Below are 17,137 nucleotides of genomic sequence, written 5' to 3'. Positions count from 1 at the left end.
AGTGTGTAGTCCTGATGCATCATATTCCTCCATGCACCGCAAAAAAATGGGCTTATTGGCAAAAATTAGCATATTTTATCCTGAGGCCAAATATGGAGAATTTTCATTCTTTTCTGGGTAAGAATTTAGGATCTTGCATAGTTTTATGCAATAAAGTTATCACAATTATATTGATTTAAACAAATAATATCTTTAGCAGTGTTTCTTGGCCTTGAGGTATTTAACTCAGGTGTGTGGTATCGTTTTGAAAGTAGCTTCACATTTTAAAGCTTTTGAGATAAATACAATATTTGTATGTTATACTCCTCATGAGATGCTTGCAATATATGATAAACATTGTCACTCTTTACTTAGGCCCCTGAACTTTTCTGAACAGGTTGCAAAAGCAAGCCATGTTTGGTGCAGAGTCTGACTGAGCAAAATCAAAAGCATTCTAGATTGGGCTTACACTATGAGGTAACAGACATGAGGAAACAGTTGCAGATAACTCACAGTTCATCTTGTTCACAAAAACAATGCTGTGTCACACACACGACCAAAGCATCCTGTTTCCCAAATTCTTTGTTCTCTCTCCTCAACAATCTCTTCCACTATCTCTTCACTATCCTTCCTGTTTACCTGCACTTCCAACTAAGCTATTTCCTCCCTCCCATTCCTTTTATAGTTACAGCATTCAGGATATCAGTACTGCCACAACTTTAGCAGCTCATCTGCTTTATAATAGCCAGAGCTTTATCTCACTTGTGCAGTTGTTTATATATTTTTCTGCTAGCATTACATTAGACTAAAAATACTCCAAACTGCCTTGGTGAACAGATTTAAATTATTACCTAATAGATGGTTTGTAGCTCTTTTTTCCACCTCTACCTTGCTTCATTATATCTGACTTGGACTGTTAGCACAATAGATGATTCACATGAAACTATTTAATCAGCAAATGGTAAGTCTCAGCAGGGTAAAAATATTCTCTTGAAACATCTAGTGTTCAATGAATTTTTTGGTGAATCCAAAACAAGGTTCAGCAGGAACTGCTTCAGGACTGAGGACCATAGGCAGAGGAAGAAAAGATGCTTTGTGGGGGTTGAGTGCGTGCGCGTGCAAGTGCACACACACAAGCCCCACCCCCAGCAAGTAAGCCTGTCATGAGAAGGGGTGTGGGGGGAGGCAGATGAGGGAGGGAGGGAGCAGGGCTGAGATGGGCAGGGGCTGGGGTGGGTCATGGGACATTCAGAGCCCAGACAGCTCATCCAGGGGTGTAGGGGGCTCCTGCTGCTGCGTGCACACCCAGGGCAGGCACAGGGGGCATGTGTCCCCCAATCTATGCACTGGGTGGAGGCAGGCTGCCACTACAGGCTGGGGTCTGCACCCCACTGCCAGTGCCCCGGGAGTGGCATGGTGCTATGTGCCTCCTGCATGCTGGCTGCGCTGCCTTCCCAGCAGTGGGAGACACATGATGTCACACAGGTGCTGGAGCACCATTAGTGGGGTGTGGAGCGTAGCCCAGTAGCACCCTATCTCCATCCTGTGCACAGCACAGATTGGGGGTCATGTATACCCTGTACCTGCTGCCAGGGGACAGTGGTGGGAGCCCCCCCGCACCACTGGATGAGCTGCCCGGGTAGCAAGCATCCCATGACTCATCCTGGGGCCCCATTCACCCCCCATCTGCAGGGGCCTCGATCTGCCCCCTCCACACCCCTTCCCTTCCCCCATGCCCCTTCTCATCTACACATTTACTTGCTGGGCGCTCCTCTGCACACGGCCAGGTTGAGCTCCCAGTTGCCTGCAGTCTTCAGCTGCTTGTCTGTCTCTGTGCACGCTCCTCCCTTACTGCTGCAGCTGCCCATAGCACATGCCCAGGCTGCCCATGTTTGAGGGGACTAAGCCCTGTTGGCCCCCGCCTTCCACTGCCTATGCTGAGGACTCTGTATTGCCTATGTTTGTAGCTCTGGGGTAGTCATGAAAGGAGCACAACCCTAATGTTGGGATCCCAGGAGACCACAGCTCCTGGGCTAGACAACAATTCTAGACCATCCAGGGTCAGTACCTAAAAACCCTGCAAGTTCTGTTCTACCTAAGGCTCTACTCCTGGTACTGGAGCAGGAGCCTAGAAGCCCTGCGAATGCCAGTTAGGGCCAGGGACCTCACAGCTTTCTGTTTTTTGCTAATTTTGCTATTTCTTGACATAGGTTTGTGGTGGTTTTTCCTTGTAATTTCTGATTCACAGGGAACTTTCTAATATGATGTTTTCTTTCAAAGCAATTAGAAAGGTAGCTCTGGATGAGATTAGAGGAGGAAGAGCCAGAAATTGTTGAGATTTCATTCATAATTTCAAAACCTGCCCTGCTGGTATGTGTGTGTTTATTTTTAAAATCACTTGGCATTCTGAAGCAGAGTAGAAAGTTTTCCAGAATACTTCACTAAAAAATAATGAGCTGCTAGATACTTTGGAGGACCAGATGAGTAATCATGCATTTTTAGTGACCATGGACATTTCTAAGTATCAAATTAGGCATGGTTTTACTGAGCCTTCTTTGTACTAAATCTGTGTACTTGTATTTAGGGGCCTACCCATGAGTGATAAGGCAGATGTCAGCTTTCCTTGCCATTGCCCTTCGAGTTCAGTGTTCAGATCTCTGATGCGTTCCATGATATTTCCATAGCATATGAACCCATTGCCTACATAGCCCTTCTGACAAGTACACCTGTAAAAAGAAAAGAATTTACTTTTTGCATTGTATACCCACAGTCTTTTGTTTCAGTGTTTAACTACTGTCAATCTAATTGAATCATTATGAGCTACTCATCTGATGAGCTCAGGCATTCTCTGCAAATAAATTTATTTCATTATTTAACTAGTTTCATAGATGATCAGATACCATTTTATGAATGACTGATTCATCAGCTTTCTGTAACTCATTAAATGAAGCTGTCATTTCATTTATTCATTATTTGACCAGCAGTAATTTTATCTTTCCAAAGTAGCTGCTTGTCTGTCCTGGCTTAGCCCAGCACAACATGATGTGGTGAAAGCAAGGGATATTGGTAAGCCTTACCTGTAAGCCACACCCCATTGTAGCAAAAACATGCTTCTGTCAGACCATTCCAAAATGAACATCTATTTGCTAGATTTTCTGGTTTCTTTCAGATAAAATTTCTATGTCTTCATTGGCCCTTATTGACTATATGAGAGTTAAGAATTTATTCACTAACTCTAACTACGTGGATTTGCAGCTGCACTTTTACCTTCCCTAAAGGACACTGTACATCAGGTAGGTATTACCCATTAGTATCTTATGTCCTCTTTACCAAAGCAAAATTATGGTTGTAATGGTATTGATATCATTGGTAGTTTACCATAGTTTACCTTAGTTGTTATGCTATAAATCACAGTTTACCTATCGTTGCCACCAAATCCTGCTGGTACTGGGATGTCTCAAAACATTGAATTTGGCAGCATTTCCTCCCTCAGCAGTGACATCTCCTATGAGTTCAGATACACTCCTTTGAACCAGACCTACTTCCAGTCTCTCCCTGAGTGCTACCCCAGCTGTTGTCACCTCCTTGAGTCCTGCCCCAGCTCCCATCAGAGGTCCCCCTTTGATTCAGTGCCTGGAGCTTATGGCCTAATCACTCACTGCTAGTTAAACTCCCGTATTTAATTAATCCCGACTAATTAATTTAATTGGTGCTTTTCAGTTTGGGGTGAGCCAAAATAGGAGTAAAGGATAAAAGCAGAACAGGCAGGAGGGAAGTTTATATGATCCAGCCAGAAAGAAAGGACTGGGGGCTGTTCTGCTTGGCATAGCTCCAAAGAGCTTCCAATGTAATATACCTCCCATAACCAGCAATATTAGATAGCTGTCATTCTGCCTCAACTGAAGCTTCTTGCATACAGCATCAAGGCATGGTTGTCTGAGATGCAGATAACAATAGCTTTACTTCTTCAGGCTTTTGCTATTTTATGACCTTTAAACTTCAACCTTGGTCTTTCTCCCTCCACAAAGACTTTCCCTGGGAAGCTGCAGTAGCAGTTTCAGGAAGCTGGCAGTACAACTGTACCTGTGACTAACCTTAGTGTGAATCAGTCCTGACTGCTTGTCTCTTAGTCAACCCTCACACATTCTTTTAAGGATATGCATTAAACTGATTTTCATTAAGTGAAAGCATATAGTACCTGTAGCATCATACTGTATAATTCTTTGCTGATGCATTGTGCCACCACCTCCGAGAGTACCATATGTGATTGATCTGAAGTCTTTAGAAGCTATTGGAAAGCTCCCATTGATCTCAATGGACAGTGAATTAGACCATATATGAGAAATATAAATACAAATCCATATGCATGTTCTCTTTCCACCCCATCACTAGATATCTGTGTTTCGTATGCTATATCAAGAAGTTATTCTCACACTAGTTTCAGATATTCTAAAACCATATACTGATAACTTTATTAAGAAACTAAGGATAACCCCATGAGAGTTGCAGTGATCCCTTTTGCCTTAATGACTTATTTACTGAACAGAATTTATCTTAATGTAAGATTCTGAGGGGAAAAAGACTTACGTAATTTGTCCTGGTGCAACCATTGTACATTTAGCATTTTTATGGCAGGTGTTGTTAGTCACACAAATATCTGTCATATGGCATCCTTTTCCAGGTACAAAGTTTCTGTAATGTTCTTTGCATTCACAGTGGGACTAAATCAGGGGGAGAAAAAGTTTGTACATGCAATTCGTACAAAAATTGCTAACTTTAGCATTTTTCTATCACAAAAGCTAGAGCCAAAATTGAACAGTTAATATCAAAAGTCAAAGATATGCACATTTCAAATCTTTCTGTACAGCTAATCCATATTTATTCAATGCTGTTCTAGGTTTCAAAGTAGAAAACTACTGGCTTTCAAATAATAACCTTTGAAATAAAAATTAAATTATTTAGATGTGCTAGAAAGAAGAATTTATTAAACTCAGTATGGATATATCAAACTTATAATCTATGTAGGAACAGTCTTCTCCATCCCAAAAGAGGTTCTAGAGCATACTGCTATCTACTTGTATTCAGACTGCATCACTGAAATACAGCAACCTTTGCAGTAGGTCAGCCAGCCATCCAACACACATGCGCTGTGAGAAGAGGTGAAGTGACTTGCCTGAAGTCACCCACCTGATCTGGGAATGGAACCCAGGACAGATGAGCCTTAGACCACTAATCCTCCCTGTAGGTGAAATGGCTTCCCAAGAAGGGGAGCTGATTCTTGGCCCTACTTAGTTGGTCTAGGAAATGGCATGGGTTCTAATTCAATACTTACTTTTCCTGGGCCATCATATTTGCAAATGGTAGACTGTGCAGGGCAATTTCCATACCTTCCTTGGCAAGGGTCTATTGGTAAGCAAACTTGACCGTCTCCTCTGTAACCTTCTTGGCAGGTGCATTTATGACGATTAGGCCCAAGATATATGCAATAAGCACTGGGATCACAGACTGCTTTGGAGCATGGGTTGATAGCTTGAGAAAAAAACAATAGTAAAATACATAAGAGTGTTACTGCAAAGTTACAATAACTGAGTGCAAAGATGTGCTGGAACTTACTGGTGGCAAACAGAGCCCATAAAGTAATCTGCCTATAACAGCAGTCCAAAGCGTAGCATCAACATGGAGACAGAAGACCAGAATGTGTTTATATTAACAAAGCAGCAAACTGGGTTTGTTCTCATACAGAGATGATCTTTAAATTTGGCATATTGAGCTATTACTTGCTTATATCTACAGTAATGCAATCGATTAAACAAAAATCAAAACTATCCCCAGTTTCCCCCTTTTCTGGTGAATTTTATCTTAGAGGACTCAGGTGAAGCTGAAGTGACTTGAGGTGAAATAAATACCCTCAAAAGAATGAACCTTTTGAACCAGAGGTCTCTGCAGATATCTTTCATGTCACTGGATAACTTTATATCATGACTGCTAATTCCTGGAGGACTGGCCAGTGAGTTGCTTTAATTTGTTGCTGTGCCACATGGCCTATAGGCCACAAGCTGTGGCCCTGTGTGGTAGACTGGGCATACAGGGCAGTGTGGAGCTAGATGGAGGTGACACAGGGCCGTGGGGTCCTGATCCCTGCATGTGGCACTGGGTGGGGGCTGACATGGGGCCCTGATCCCAGTTCACGGGACCAGGCAGGGGTGGCACAGGACCTGAATCCTGGCATGAGGGACCAGACAGAGGTGGTACAGGGCCCTGAGTGTGGAGCTGGGAGGGAGGGTGGTGGGGGGCCTCAATCCCAGAATGCAAGGCTGCAAGGGGGTGGCATAAGGCTTATTCACTAACTCTAGCTACGTGGATTTTCAGCTGCATTTTTATCTTCTCTAAAGGACATTGTATATCAGGTAGGTATAAACCATTAGTTGCTTATGTCCTCTTTACCAAAGCAAAATGTTGGTTGTAATGGTGCTGATATCACTGGTAGTTTACCATAGTTTACCTTAGTTGTTATATTAAGGTATATGCAATAAGATATATGGCATGCTGGTTTAATCCTAGCATATGAGGTTTGGACTGGCCCCACACCATTCATCTGGCTTACAGGGCCAAAAGACTGAGCATTAGTGCTTTAGTCCATTTTCTTACTTTAGTCTTAGTACATTGCTCTGTCCACTATGCTTCCCATGTTAACTTAGGTGTTCATCAGGTTTAAGGGATTTAGGACTCTTGATTTAGGCTGATGATGCTCGATTTTTCTGCTCCATTGTCTCAATGGGTGGGGCCCAGTTCATCTGTGGGCTGGGTTCAGCCAGTGGGCCCAATCTGATGGGTGCACTGGCTCCTGATTTGGCTGCATGGAGGGACACAGGTTCTGTCATGAAGCCACATGACACAAACCCACTTAGTAAATCCTTGTTCAACATCTAGTTTGCTTACATAAAATTAATTGCTGACTAGATGATCATACCTTCACTCTTCAAAGGGGTCCACTGGGCTTCACAGCTACTTACGTTCACATGTTTTACCATCTCCCTGGTAATTGGGAAGACATGCACATGCCAAGTTTGTTTCATCATCAGGAGAAGTCGAACATCGGGAATTTTCAGGGCACTGCAAAGCTTCACAGCTGGGCAGTGCTGGAAAAGGAGGATGAAAGGTCATAGAATGGCTGAATATCACATTAGTGAATATTATGCACACCTTACTGTTGTATACTTACCATTTAAGAGCGTCTTTGGCAAGAACCGGTTGCCTACAGTTATGGAGCTATTATTAGTGGTGACTGAGGATGTGGTGATGCTTCATGAATGATTATGGGACTTTTTCATGTGTGGATGTAATGGGGATTGAGTTTGGGTACATATATTGCTGCTATTTTTTCATTACCGTTAAGACAGTGTACTCGGCTGCCATCAGCCATCACCATAAAGAAGTTGTTGGATATGTTCTGAGGTAAAAACACTATACTTACGCTCATCACAGTTGATCCCTTTGTATCCAGAGAAACAGGTGCATCTACCATCCCCTGTAATTCCACTGTTGCAGGTTCCATGGATACAGCTGCAAACTGTGCAGAAATGGATTAGTTTTAGTAAATCACCATGGGTTTGAAAAGAATTCTCAAGTGACTTTTTTTCTTACCAATAACGTTTTAGTCATTGTTATTAAATACTATGTTTCCTGATGCAGAGGGCACAGTTCTCAAATGTTAGTTTAGTTTATGGGCTTGATAATGGGCTGCTTAAATCCCCTAACTGCAATAGGCTGCTGGCATTTTGTTCTACAGGAGCTGATTTGTGGGAGCTGATGAAGATCTGGTTGGCCTACACTTACTGTGCTTTGAATATTGAGCCTTTCAGACATAAATTGAACAGTTCATATGCTAATATCAAGGAGCAGAGAGAGGAGAATGTTTGTCATATAAATAACTAAAGATTATTTTCTGTATACTCCCCACACTGAAGAAGATTTTATTTTGTTCTTCCTGTGTTTGTAGCCAGTCATTTCTGGGCATAAGCTTTCCTAAACAACTTTTGTGGCATATCATTTGCATATACCAAGGTGTACATTCACAAACTCCAAGCAGCACTTGAAGCTCCCTTTTGAAGATTTGTTCCATTGGCCTGGTGTACATGTAAAAGCTTTACGTGTATAACTATTTCAGTTTGGTATGGATTTCTATTTTATTTTTATAGAGAACATATTGTAGTAGAAGCCCTAGGATAGACACAGTTCTGTCATTACAAATGTGACACCTCTATGTATAAATTATTCCTCTTTCCATACAGGTATAAGCTATACTGGCATAAATACCTTTTATACTGACATAATTACATTCATAATCTAGGTAGTACCATTTTAACTAGATCAATATACTGGTACATTTTTTTTTTAATGTCAACAAGCCCTTATTGTCTAAGTCCCTTATTATCTAAGATACATGTGAGGGTTTTTTTTTTTTTTTTTTTTGAAAGACATATATTTTTGCCAGGTCTGTAAATGTACCTTAGAGAATTCTGAACTGATGATATGGCTGAAGGCTTAAACCCCAAATCATCATTAAATAAATATGCAGTTGACCCTTTGAACTGCCTTTGAAGATAATTACATTAAAAGATACTGAATTGGTTCAAGCATCTCATTTTGACTCAACATGAGTCAACACTGGCATCCAGTGGACAACTGTTACAAAAAAAAACATGCCTTTGAAACAGCACTAGTACAAAAGTTAGTACAGATTATTTAAGATAGGGCCCATGTACTGTGGCAAGTAACTGTTAACGCATCAAGGACATGTTATTCATTTGACTTTTTCGTAACAGTTTGGTGTATGATTATATTCTGTGGCATTGCAGTGTTAGCTAGGAAATATATGGAAGGAATCTTTGCTACCTGATTTATGAGGCAACACTTATCTACCAAGTCTTCTCTAATCTCTAGCTCATTTGACTGTCTGATAAAACAAAGGATATTCTTTTTCACAGGATTTCCCAGAGGCTGTTGGGTAATTTTCATCTTAAGTTGATGGTGTGATAAAACAAATATATTTAAGGCTTCCATTTTTCACAATGCTGCATGCAGGATTTAATCTGCAGTCCATACTGCACTAATACACTGCATTAAAAGGAATCTAGACTAGAGATACCTGATGTGCAGTTGGGTCCAAATAAGTCATCTCCAGCACATGTTTCACAAGCTGTCCCACCAAATCCTCCCTACAGAACACAGAAGGGAAATAAAGCAGCTAAGTAGCTAACAGTTTGAAAATTAGAGAATCTCAATTGCAAGCCTGAGCACTTGTGTCCTGGGCAGTGTCAGTAGCTGGGCTGTTGGTAGCAGTAACTGTACTGGCAGTACAGTGGCTGCTATTTTTGTTGTCCCCCTACCAACTTGTCAGCAAGGGCTGGTGCCCGTGTTGTCCCCCTGACTTACACCACTGGAAAATCTTATAATGGTGAAAGGACTGAAGATGGCAAGTTGGGGTGTGGAAACATTTTCTCCCCCAAGGAAAAAAAAAATTCAAGTAAAATTTCTTTTGGCCTTTCATTCCCCTGAGATGTTTATATATTTGATTTGATTTCTATTAGTTTCTAGCTATGGTATTATGCTTTTATCAAAAACTCTACATACTTGTACAAAACTACAAGCTGCAATATAATCAAGAGGTACAACAGAACATAATGGACTGTCCATGCCACTATAATAATTGTGACAGCAGAAAATAACAAAAGTCTCACTTCTACCCTAGGCCTTATTGTTCATCCCCACCCCCAGGTACCAAAAAAGAAGTGCTTTTCCGCAAATCTGGAGGGGAATCAATGGTAGATGAGGTGGATCAAATTAATATGACCTTTTATTTTACCCATCAGATTTGCCCATTAGATGGGAGTACAAAATGAAATACTAAAAACCTTGCTAAACCTGAGGATAAGAAGTTATGTGCTCTAATTGATAAAGAATACTTAAAATGCTTGTCTGAAGGAGACAATGTAGGAGAAGAGTTGTGGAAAAACACTGCCTGCATAAGTATAGGACAACCTGAGCTGCCTAAGAAATGGAAACATTTTGATAGCATAGGTAAGACAACAGCTATGAATGAATGCTTCGATCTCTGTACTGGAGCTAAAGTTTTTTTTTTTTTTGGCAAGTAGTGCTCAAAAAAAAATCATCAACAAAATCATGTTGTTAGATTCTTCCTGGAATATTCTCCCTTTATGCTCCCTGTTCTAGCTAAATATACAGTAGTACCTGGCTCTTACTACTGTACAATATATTATTAAAAAAATGGAAGGGCATACTTGGCAAGCACATGTTCCATCTCCATTTATACCCTGAGAACAGCGCCCTCTGTTGTTGCAGGGTGATGTGGCTCCTCCTGGACATGCTGTAGAGTGAAAGCACATGAGAAATCAAAAAAATCATGGTGACTACACTCACAAGTTTGTCTACATTAGTGATGGTGGCTCTCAATGGATTTGGGCACTCAGTTCAAATGAGTACCTGAAGGCTAAGTACAGACAGTCAACTTCCAATGATGGAGATTCCACAATTTCTGTAGGTAATTTCTTCCAATGCTGGACCACCCTCATAATCAGAAAGTTGCTCCTAATTTTCAACCTAGATTCCCTCTGCTATAGTTATAGGCCATTGCTCCTAGTCCTGTCCCTTACAGCCACAGAGAGAAACTCATTTCCACCCTCTCTTGTAATTGACTTTCTGGTATTTGAAGACTGTTTTCCCCAGTTCTTAGTAACTTGAATAGGTAATTTCTGATCAACAAATCTGGCCATTCTTTGAGTTTCTACCTAAGGATTTAAGAGCTCAGCTTTAGGCTTTTAGTTTAGAAACTCTTGGCCAGTACTCCTGATGTGTGTACTAGGAGGGGATGATGCCCCATTTTCTAGAAAAGATGCGCCCATGTGATACAACTTCTCCAATTCCTTGAGTTAATATCTGGAAAAAAACATCAGCTCATTTAGATCATCTCCCAGCTATGGTCTGTTTACTTTATTTTGTCACTATAAACAAAATGGTGACAAAATAGGTTTCTTGTTCAGCATGGTTTCAATATGGCTAATTTAACTTTTTGTTTCCAGGTGGGTGTGAAATCCACCTCTCTTGGCAGACACTCTAAGAAAGTGTTTATGTTGGGTCTGTGCAGGCCACCCAACCAGCTTAGACTGGTCAAAAATTTGCTGTTAAACTGGGTTTGCAAATTGGGTTTTGGATTAAACTGTGTTTTTCTCTCCATTGTACCTGCTTTCCACAGGAGTTGTTTTTTTCCCCCAATGAAGTACTGAAAACCTGAAAATTGATATTTTTGGATATGCTGCTGCTGTGCCTCAGGGGAGTTGAAATTTTTAGTCCCTGTTCCATTCTTCTCTATGGTCTCAGACTTCCCAGTCAGATTATATTTCCTATGATGCAGTGGCTTTCCTCATCATGATGATCGATCATGATGCATCCTGAGAGACCAAGTCTAACCCATAGAAAGGAATGAGATGCACTTGCTGCATTTCCCAATATTCACATTTTCAATGGAAAAAATATTTTTTCCCCATGGAAAATTCAGACTATGATGTTTTTTATTTTTATTTTGTCAGAATTATCCATGAAAAAGTCCTTGATTTTTCTTGCCAGTTCTAAACGCAACATCTCAGTGGCAACTCTTCCTTTGTGGAAATGTACAGTTTGTGACCCCCTCCTTCAATCTCCTGCTCAAACTTCTCTCTGCCAGCCTAATTGGAGCTTACCCTATTAAAGCATTAGGCATGTACAAAAGGGAAGCCCTACTGTGTGCTGTTTTACCTTCAGGGGGCCCACCCAACTTCACTTCTTGTCCTTCACAGCAGGGTTGCTAGGTATCCATTCTGACTGTCCATAAATTTATGGATAGTCAGTAAAAAATAGGACTAAAAATGCCAGTCCATGAAGTCTGTTTAAAAAAAAAAAAAAAAAATCTAAGCAATGAGAACTTGGAAGATCCCTGGTTGGAAAGAAACTGGGTGCACACCAGCACCACCTGGTGTCTGAGCTGGAACATATCCTCCTGTATGAAGCCTCTCAGAGATTTGTGAACCCATCCCTCCTAGCAATATGATGCTGCTGCTGCATCCTGTTGGCTGCCTATGCTACTGTTGGGTCACAGGTAGGCTGGGATGGGGAATGAGGCCAGAGTGGTGAGACTGGGGGGAGGCAGCATGGCATAGGGTATGGTCAGGGGCATCAGAGTGTGGGGGTGACTAGATTACCCATAGGGTTGGGAAAGCATGTTGTAAACCCATTGCTGCCATCAAGCAGGGTTATTAGCCGAATAACTTTTTCTACTGCACTATTTACTGACAACCAATCTTTTTTTACTTTTTTTTGCTATGGTTGGTGTTATACATCTAAATTTGAATCCAGCCTTTCTAACTGGGACCTGGAAGAAGGGCAAAGCTTGGCAAAAAAAATTACATCATGTAAAATTTACATTAGTAAAAAAAAATAAAAAAATTGGTTACTTGTAAAAAAAAAAAAAAAAAAAAAAGAAAAGACTTTGCAGATTGTCATTAAAAACAAATTTCCTGGGTTGGCAACCCTGTTCCATAGTGTAGAGAGACTTTCCTGATCCTACATAGTAGGAGTGGAATATTTCCTGCTCAAAGGGTCAGCAGAAGAGTTACAAACCATTCAGGTAATTTAATCTAGATTTCAAGAGTTTTAGTGATGCAGGAGGTTTGTCCTGTTCCTCTGTATAAAGGTGTATTTCACCTGGTTTGAGTAGTGAGCAAATAAAGTGGGTGGACACATGCATACACATTATTTTTGTGAAAACTTTGGCTGCAAGCCATATTTTTTTAATCCATCCTTTTAAGATTAATCAATAATTTAATGTGTACTGCTGTAAGTTTCTTTTGCAAATCAGTATGTTACAGATATAATTTCAGTCCAATATACACCAGACACATTGGCATCATAATGTGGTATTGAGATTTGAGATCAAATAACTTGAGGCAAGGCAATAAATACATATTAATGCTAGTGTCTAGTGAAACCCTTGTTTTTCAAGCTGTTTGTTAGCAGGTAAAAATTAGCCTTAGGGTTAAGACTGAAACAAATCAGCTAATCTATGCAATGCGTATACTATTTTTGCCTATTGGCTGTACTAGCACCTCTGTTAAAGGTACAAGGGTAGCAAATACACAAGGAGGAAGACCACAGGATTTATGGTTCGAGCAAAATTCTAGGAAATCACATATTAAAAGTTGCTGTCAAAACAGTTCTCCAGCTGCTGATTTCATTCCACTTCCGTTTGTCATTACCACCATTTTTGCCTCTTGTTTTGATCCCACCATTAAGGGACAACCAGTCCCTTTTTCAGTCACTCGGCAAATTATTGTATTGTTCTACAACTTCAGTTACATAAAACACTTCTTCATGATCGCTATATTCCAGAAGACACTGATCTGCATTTACCACTCCCTGAGTTGCTACACTATTGTACAGTTTTATACTTGTGTAAGACTACTATACTTCATTGTTGTAAGGATGACATAAAACTAATGGAACAGAGTGGAGAATCTAGCTCTTTGTGTTCAACAGAGATGTGTATGTTTAAAACAATGTTAAAGTAGATGTATTTTCCAATTTAATATTCTGAGAAAGTAGTGTGAATTCTATCTACTTATCTGAACATAAAATGGGAAATATCTGGGAACTCAGCACCTTTCAGACTTCTGGTACCCTAATTCATGACAGTTTTTATTTAATTTTTGAACCTCCAGATATTTTTTAAATCTGTTTTGTAACTAGAGAACTGCAAAAATAAAGAAAAATAAATTCTACTGAAAAGTCAAAAACTGCCCAAAACCCAGATAATTTTAAAACTTAACAGGAAGAAGAATGCTTTTGGCTGCCAGACTGTTCCCCAATTGGCAGCCAGCAAAACTTTTTAGCAGTTTGATAAATCTGTCACTCTCTTTATTTTATTTTCCCTGTGCATTTAGTAGTTTAGCTTGCATGACTGGTATACTGTCATGGACAGGTATACACTGTCAGGAAGGACAGGCAAGAGAGAAGAGGAGGAGTTGCAATTTTTTATGTAAAAGAGCTGTATAATTGCTCAGGGCTTATGGTCTGAGGGGAGATCAACAAGGGTGATGTTGTGGTGAATGTTTGCTACAGGCCATGAGACCAGGAGGATGAGGTGGATGAGGCTTTCTTCGAACAGCTAATGAAGTTTCCAAATCACAGGCCCTAGTTCTCATGCGGGACTTCTATCACCCTGACATCTTCTGGGAGGGCAATACAGCAGTGCACAGGCAATCTAGGAAGTTTTTGGAGAGAGTTGGGGACAACTTCCTGGTGCAAGTGCTGGAGTGGCCAACTATGGGCCGTGCTCTTTACCTGCTGCTCACAAACAGGGAAGACTTGGTGATGATTGTAGAAATGGATGGCAACTTGGGCAGCAGCAGCAGCCACAAGATAATGGTGTTCAGGATCCTGATGAAAGGAAGGAAGGAGAGCAGCAGAGTAAGGATCCTGGACTTCAGAAAAGCAGACTTTGCCTTGGTCAGGGAATTGATGGACAGGATTCCCTGGGAAGCCGGTGTGAGGAAGAAAGGAGCCAGGAGAGTTGGTTGTATTTTAAAGAAACCATACTGAGGGCACAGTAACAAACCATCCCGCTACGTGGGCAGGAAGACTAGCAAGTATGGCAGAAGACCAGCTTGGCTTAGCAGGGAACTCTTCAATGAAGTAAAACACAAAAAAGAAGCTTACAAGAGGTAGAAACTTGGACTAATGACTAGGGAGAAGTGTAAGAGTATTGCTCGGGAATGAAGGGATGAAATCAGGAAGGACAAAGCACAGCTGAAGTTGTAGCTTGCAAGGGATGTGAAGGGTAACATGAAGGGTGTCTACAAGTTTGTCAGCAATAAGGGGAAAGTGTGCGTCCCTTACTAAGTGATTGATGTCCCTGCTAGTGACGGATGTTGTGGAAAAGGCTGAAGTACTCAAGGCTTTTTTTATCTCAGTCTTCACAGGCAAGGTCAGTTCCTAGACTACTGCAACTGGCAGCACAGTTTGGGGAGGTGAGGAGCCAACAGTAGTGAAAGAACAACTTAGGGACCATTTAGAAAAACTGAACATGTACAAGTTCTTGGGACCAGATGGGATGCACCTGAGACTGTTGAGGGAGTTGGCTGATGTGATTGCAGAGCATCTAGCCATTAGCTTTGAAAACTCATGATGATTGGGAAAAGTCCTGGATGGTTGGAAAAGAGCAAATATAGTGCCCATCTTTAAGAAAAGGAAGGAGGAGGATCTGGTCAGCCTTACCTCAGTCCCTGGAAAAATCATGGATCAGGGCCTCAAGGAATCCATTTCTAAACACTTGGAGGAGAAGAAGGTGATCAGGAACAGTTCACAAGGATTCACCAAGGGCAAATCATGCCTGACTACCTGACTGACTTCTACGACAAGATGACTGGCTCTGTGGATGTGGGGAAAACAGTGGATGTGATATACCTTGACTTTAGCAAGGCTTTTGATATAGTCTCCCACAACATTCTCACAAGCAGGCTAAGGAAGCATGGGTTGGATAAGTGGATTGTAAGGTGGATAAAAAAATGGCTGGATTTTGCAGGCTCAAAGGGTAGTAATCAATGGCTCAGCAAGTTTGTGGATGACACCAAGCTGTGTGGTGGAGTAGATACGCTGGAACAGGGGTGAGCAATTATTTCGGCTGGTGGGCCACTTAACAAGTTTTGGTGAGCTACACACACAAAATCTTTCAGAAGATATAATTTTACTAAAATATAAATAAAAAAACAAATCATATATTAAAGTCACACATTTACTATAACTTTAATTTTCTTTCAAAAATATTTTTGTCCTGATTGATGTTTTTGAGATGAGGGGCTTGCATAGTAACTGAAAATAAAATCAGCTTTTTTTGTGTGGGGGGTATGGTACAGGGAGCAAGGAGAAGCTGGCAGGGCTGGTGATAGGGCTTGGCAAGGCTCTCGCCTGGGCAGCAGAGCAAAGCACCCACCCATTCCTCACACTGGAGTAACTGGAGAGAGCAATGGATTTGCCATGAGACTCAGTCCATTTGGCTTTTGGTGCCTGGGAACTAAGTGGAGGGAGCAGGGATACCCTCTGCCTGGATCTAACACTGAAGTCGTGGAGTGAGAAGTGGGTGGGGGTGGCCTTACTACTTCCTCTGCTCTGCACCTTGAGACCAGGAGCAGGGCAGAGGAGCAGCTGTTTGTTACTCCCCGCCCACTTCCTAGACCAGGGTTCTTGGTCTGGGGAACCAGTGTGGAGGCTTTGCCCAACTTCACCTTTGCTGGAGCAGCCACCTCCACTCTCTGCCTCTTCCCTAAACTGGGCACTGCCTGGTCTGGGGGCTTTGCCAGTTATCCTCAATTTGGGAGCAGAGTGGAGGAAACTCCTCACTGCCTGTTCCCCAGACCCTGGTCTGGGGACTGGGAGGAGTGGAGCAGGCACTGTTCCCTGTGCCTTCCCCAGATTGTGTTCACCCTGGTTTGGAGAAGATGGGGAGAGCAAAGCAGAGAGGGCCGGTTCAGACTGAATGCCTGTGTGCTTCCTCTCCCAGAAAGGTCACAATCAGAGCCAGCCTCAGCAGGAGACAGCTCTTGGGGGCAATGTCTCAGCCCCCAGCCCTGATCTTGGAGCTGGGGGCCAGGAGTTGCCTGTTGCGGGGAACATTGTTCCTGCCCCATCTCAGGGATCAGAGCAGAGATTGGGCAGCAAGCAGCTGCCTGGGGCAGGAGTGGGGGTAGGTGACAGCTGCCCTGGAGGTTGGACAGCTCCCCTCACCCCTCAGAGCCCAGGCCTAACTCTGGTGCCCTCTGTCAGCCTGGGGCTGGCACCCAGGGGAGTCTAGAGCTCCCCTTGCCTGCCATATATTAGCAGAGCAGGGCAGGAGTATTCCTACACTGAACTGTTTCCATCAGGAGCAAATTTGCCTCTGGCTGTAGTTGTGCACTCATGGAAAGTGTACTGTGCAGTAAGCTTTCTGAGCATTTATTACATGAGTAGAAGTGCCCCATGGGACATGGGTGCCTAGCTGTTTGCCTAGGAAACTCTACAGGCTAAAATGGGGATGCCTGATGATTCACGGAGCCTCATGCAGTTCTGAGAACAC

At 42.1% G+C, this 17,137-nt stretch overlaps 1 protein-coding gene across 3 annotated transcripts in view; it reads right to left on the bottom strand.

Annotated features, from left to right (window-relative positions):
* STAB2 (stabilin 2) overlaps positions 1-17,137 on the bottom strand; it is a 138,566-nt gene that overhangs the window by 109,690 nt on the left and 11,739 nt on the right. For all 3 annotated transcript variants that reach the window (XM_019544760.1, XM_019544757.1, XM_019544759.1), the window contains exons 4-10: positions 10,281-10,366; positions 9,128-9,197; positions 7,454-7,549; positions 6,993-7,118; positions 5,312-5,508; positions 4,567-4,700; positions 2,572-2,705 (exon numbers count right to left, since the gene is read on the bottom strand). In XM_019544760.1, coding sequence (XP_019400305.1) covers positions 2,572-2,705; positions 4,567-4,700; positions 5,312-5,508; positions 6,993-7,118; positions 7,454-7,549; positions 9,128-9,197; positions 10,281-10,366 — 843 coding nt within the window. The remainder of the gene's footprint in view (positions 1-2,571; positions 2,706-4,566; positions 4,701-5,311; positions 5,509-6,992; positions 7,119-7,453; positions 7,550-9,127; positions 9,198-10,280; positions 10,367-17,137) is intronic.

This window comes from Crocodylus porosus, unplaced genomic scaffold (genome assembly GCF_001723895.1).
Source record: "Crocodylus porosus isolate Cpor-Errol unplaced genomic scaffold, CroPor_comp1, whole genome shotgun sequence".
Classification (NCBI taxonomy): Eukaryota; Metazoa; Chordata; order Crocodylia; family Crocodylidae; genus Crocodylus; species Crocodylus porosus.
The sequence above is the reverse complement of the archived record's forward strand: the minus strand, read 5'-3'. Positions and strand labels throughout refer to the sequence as shown.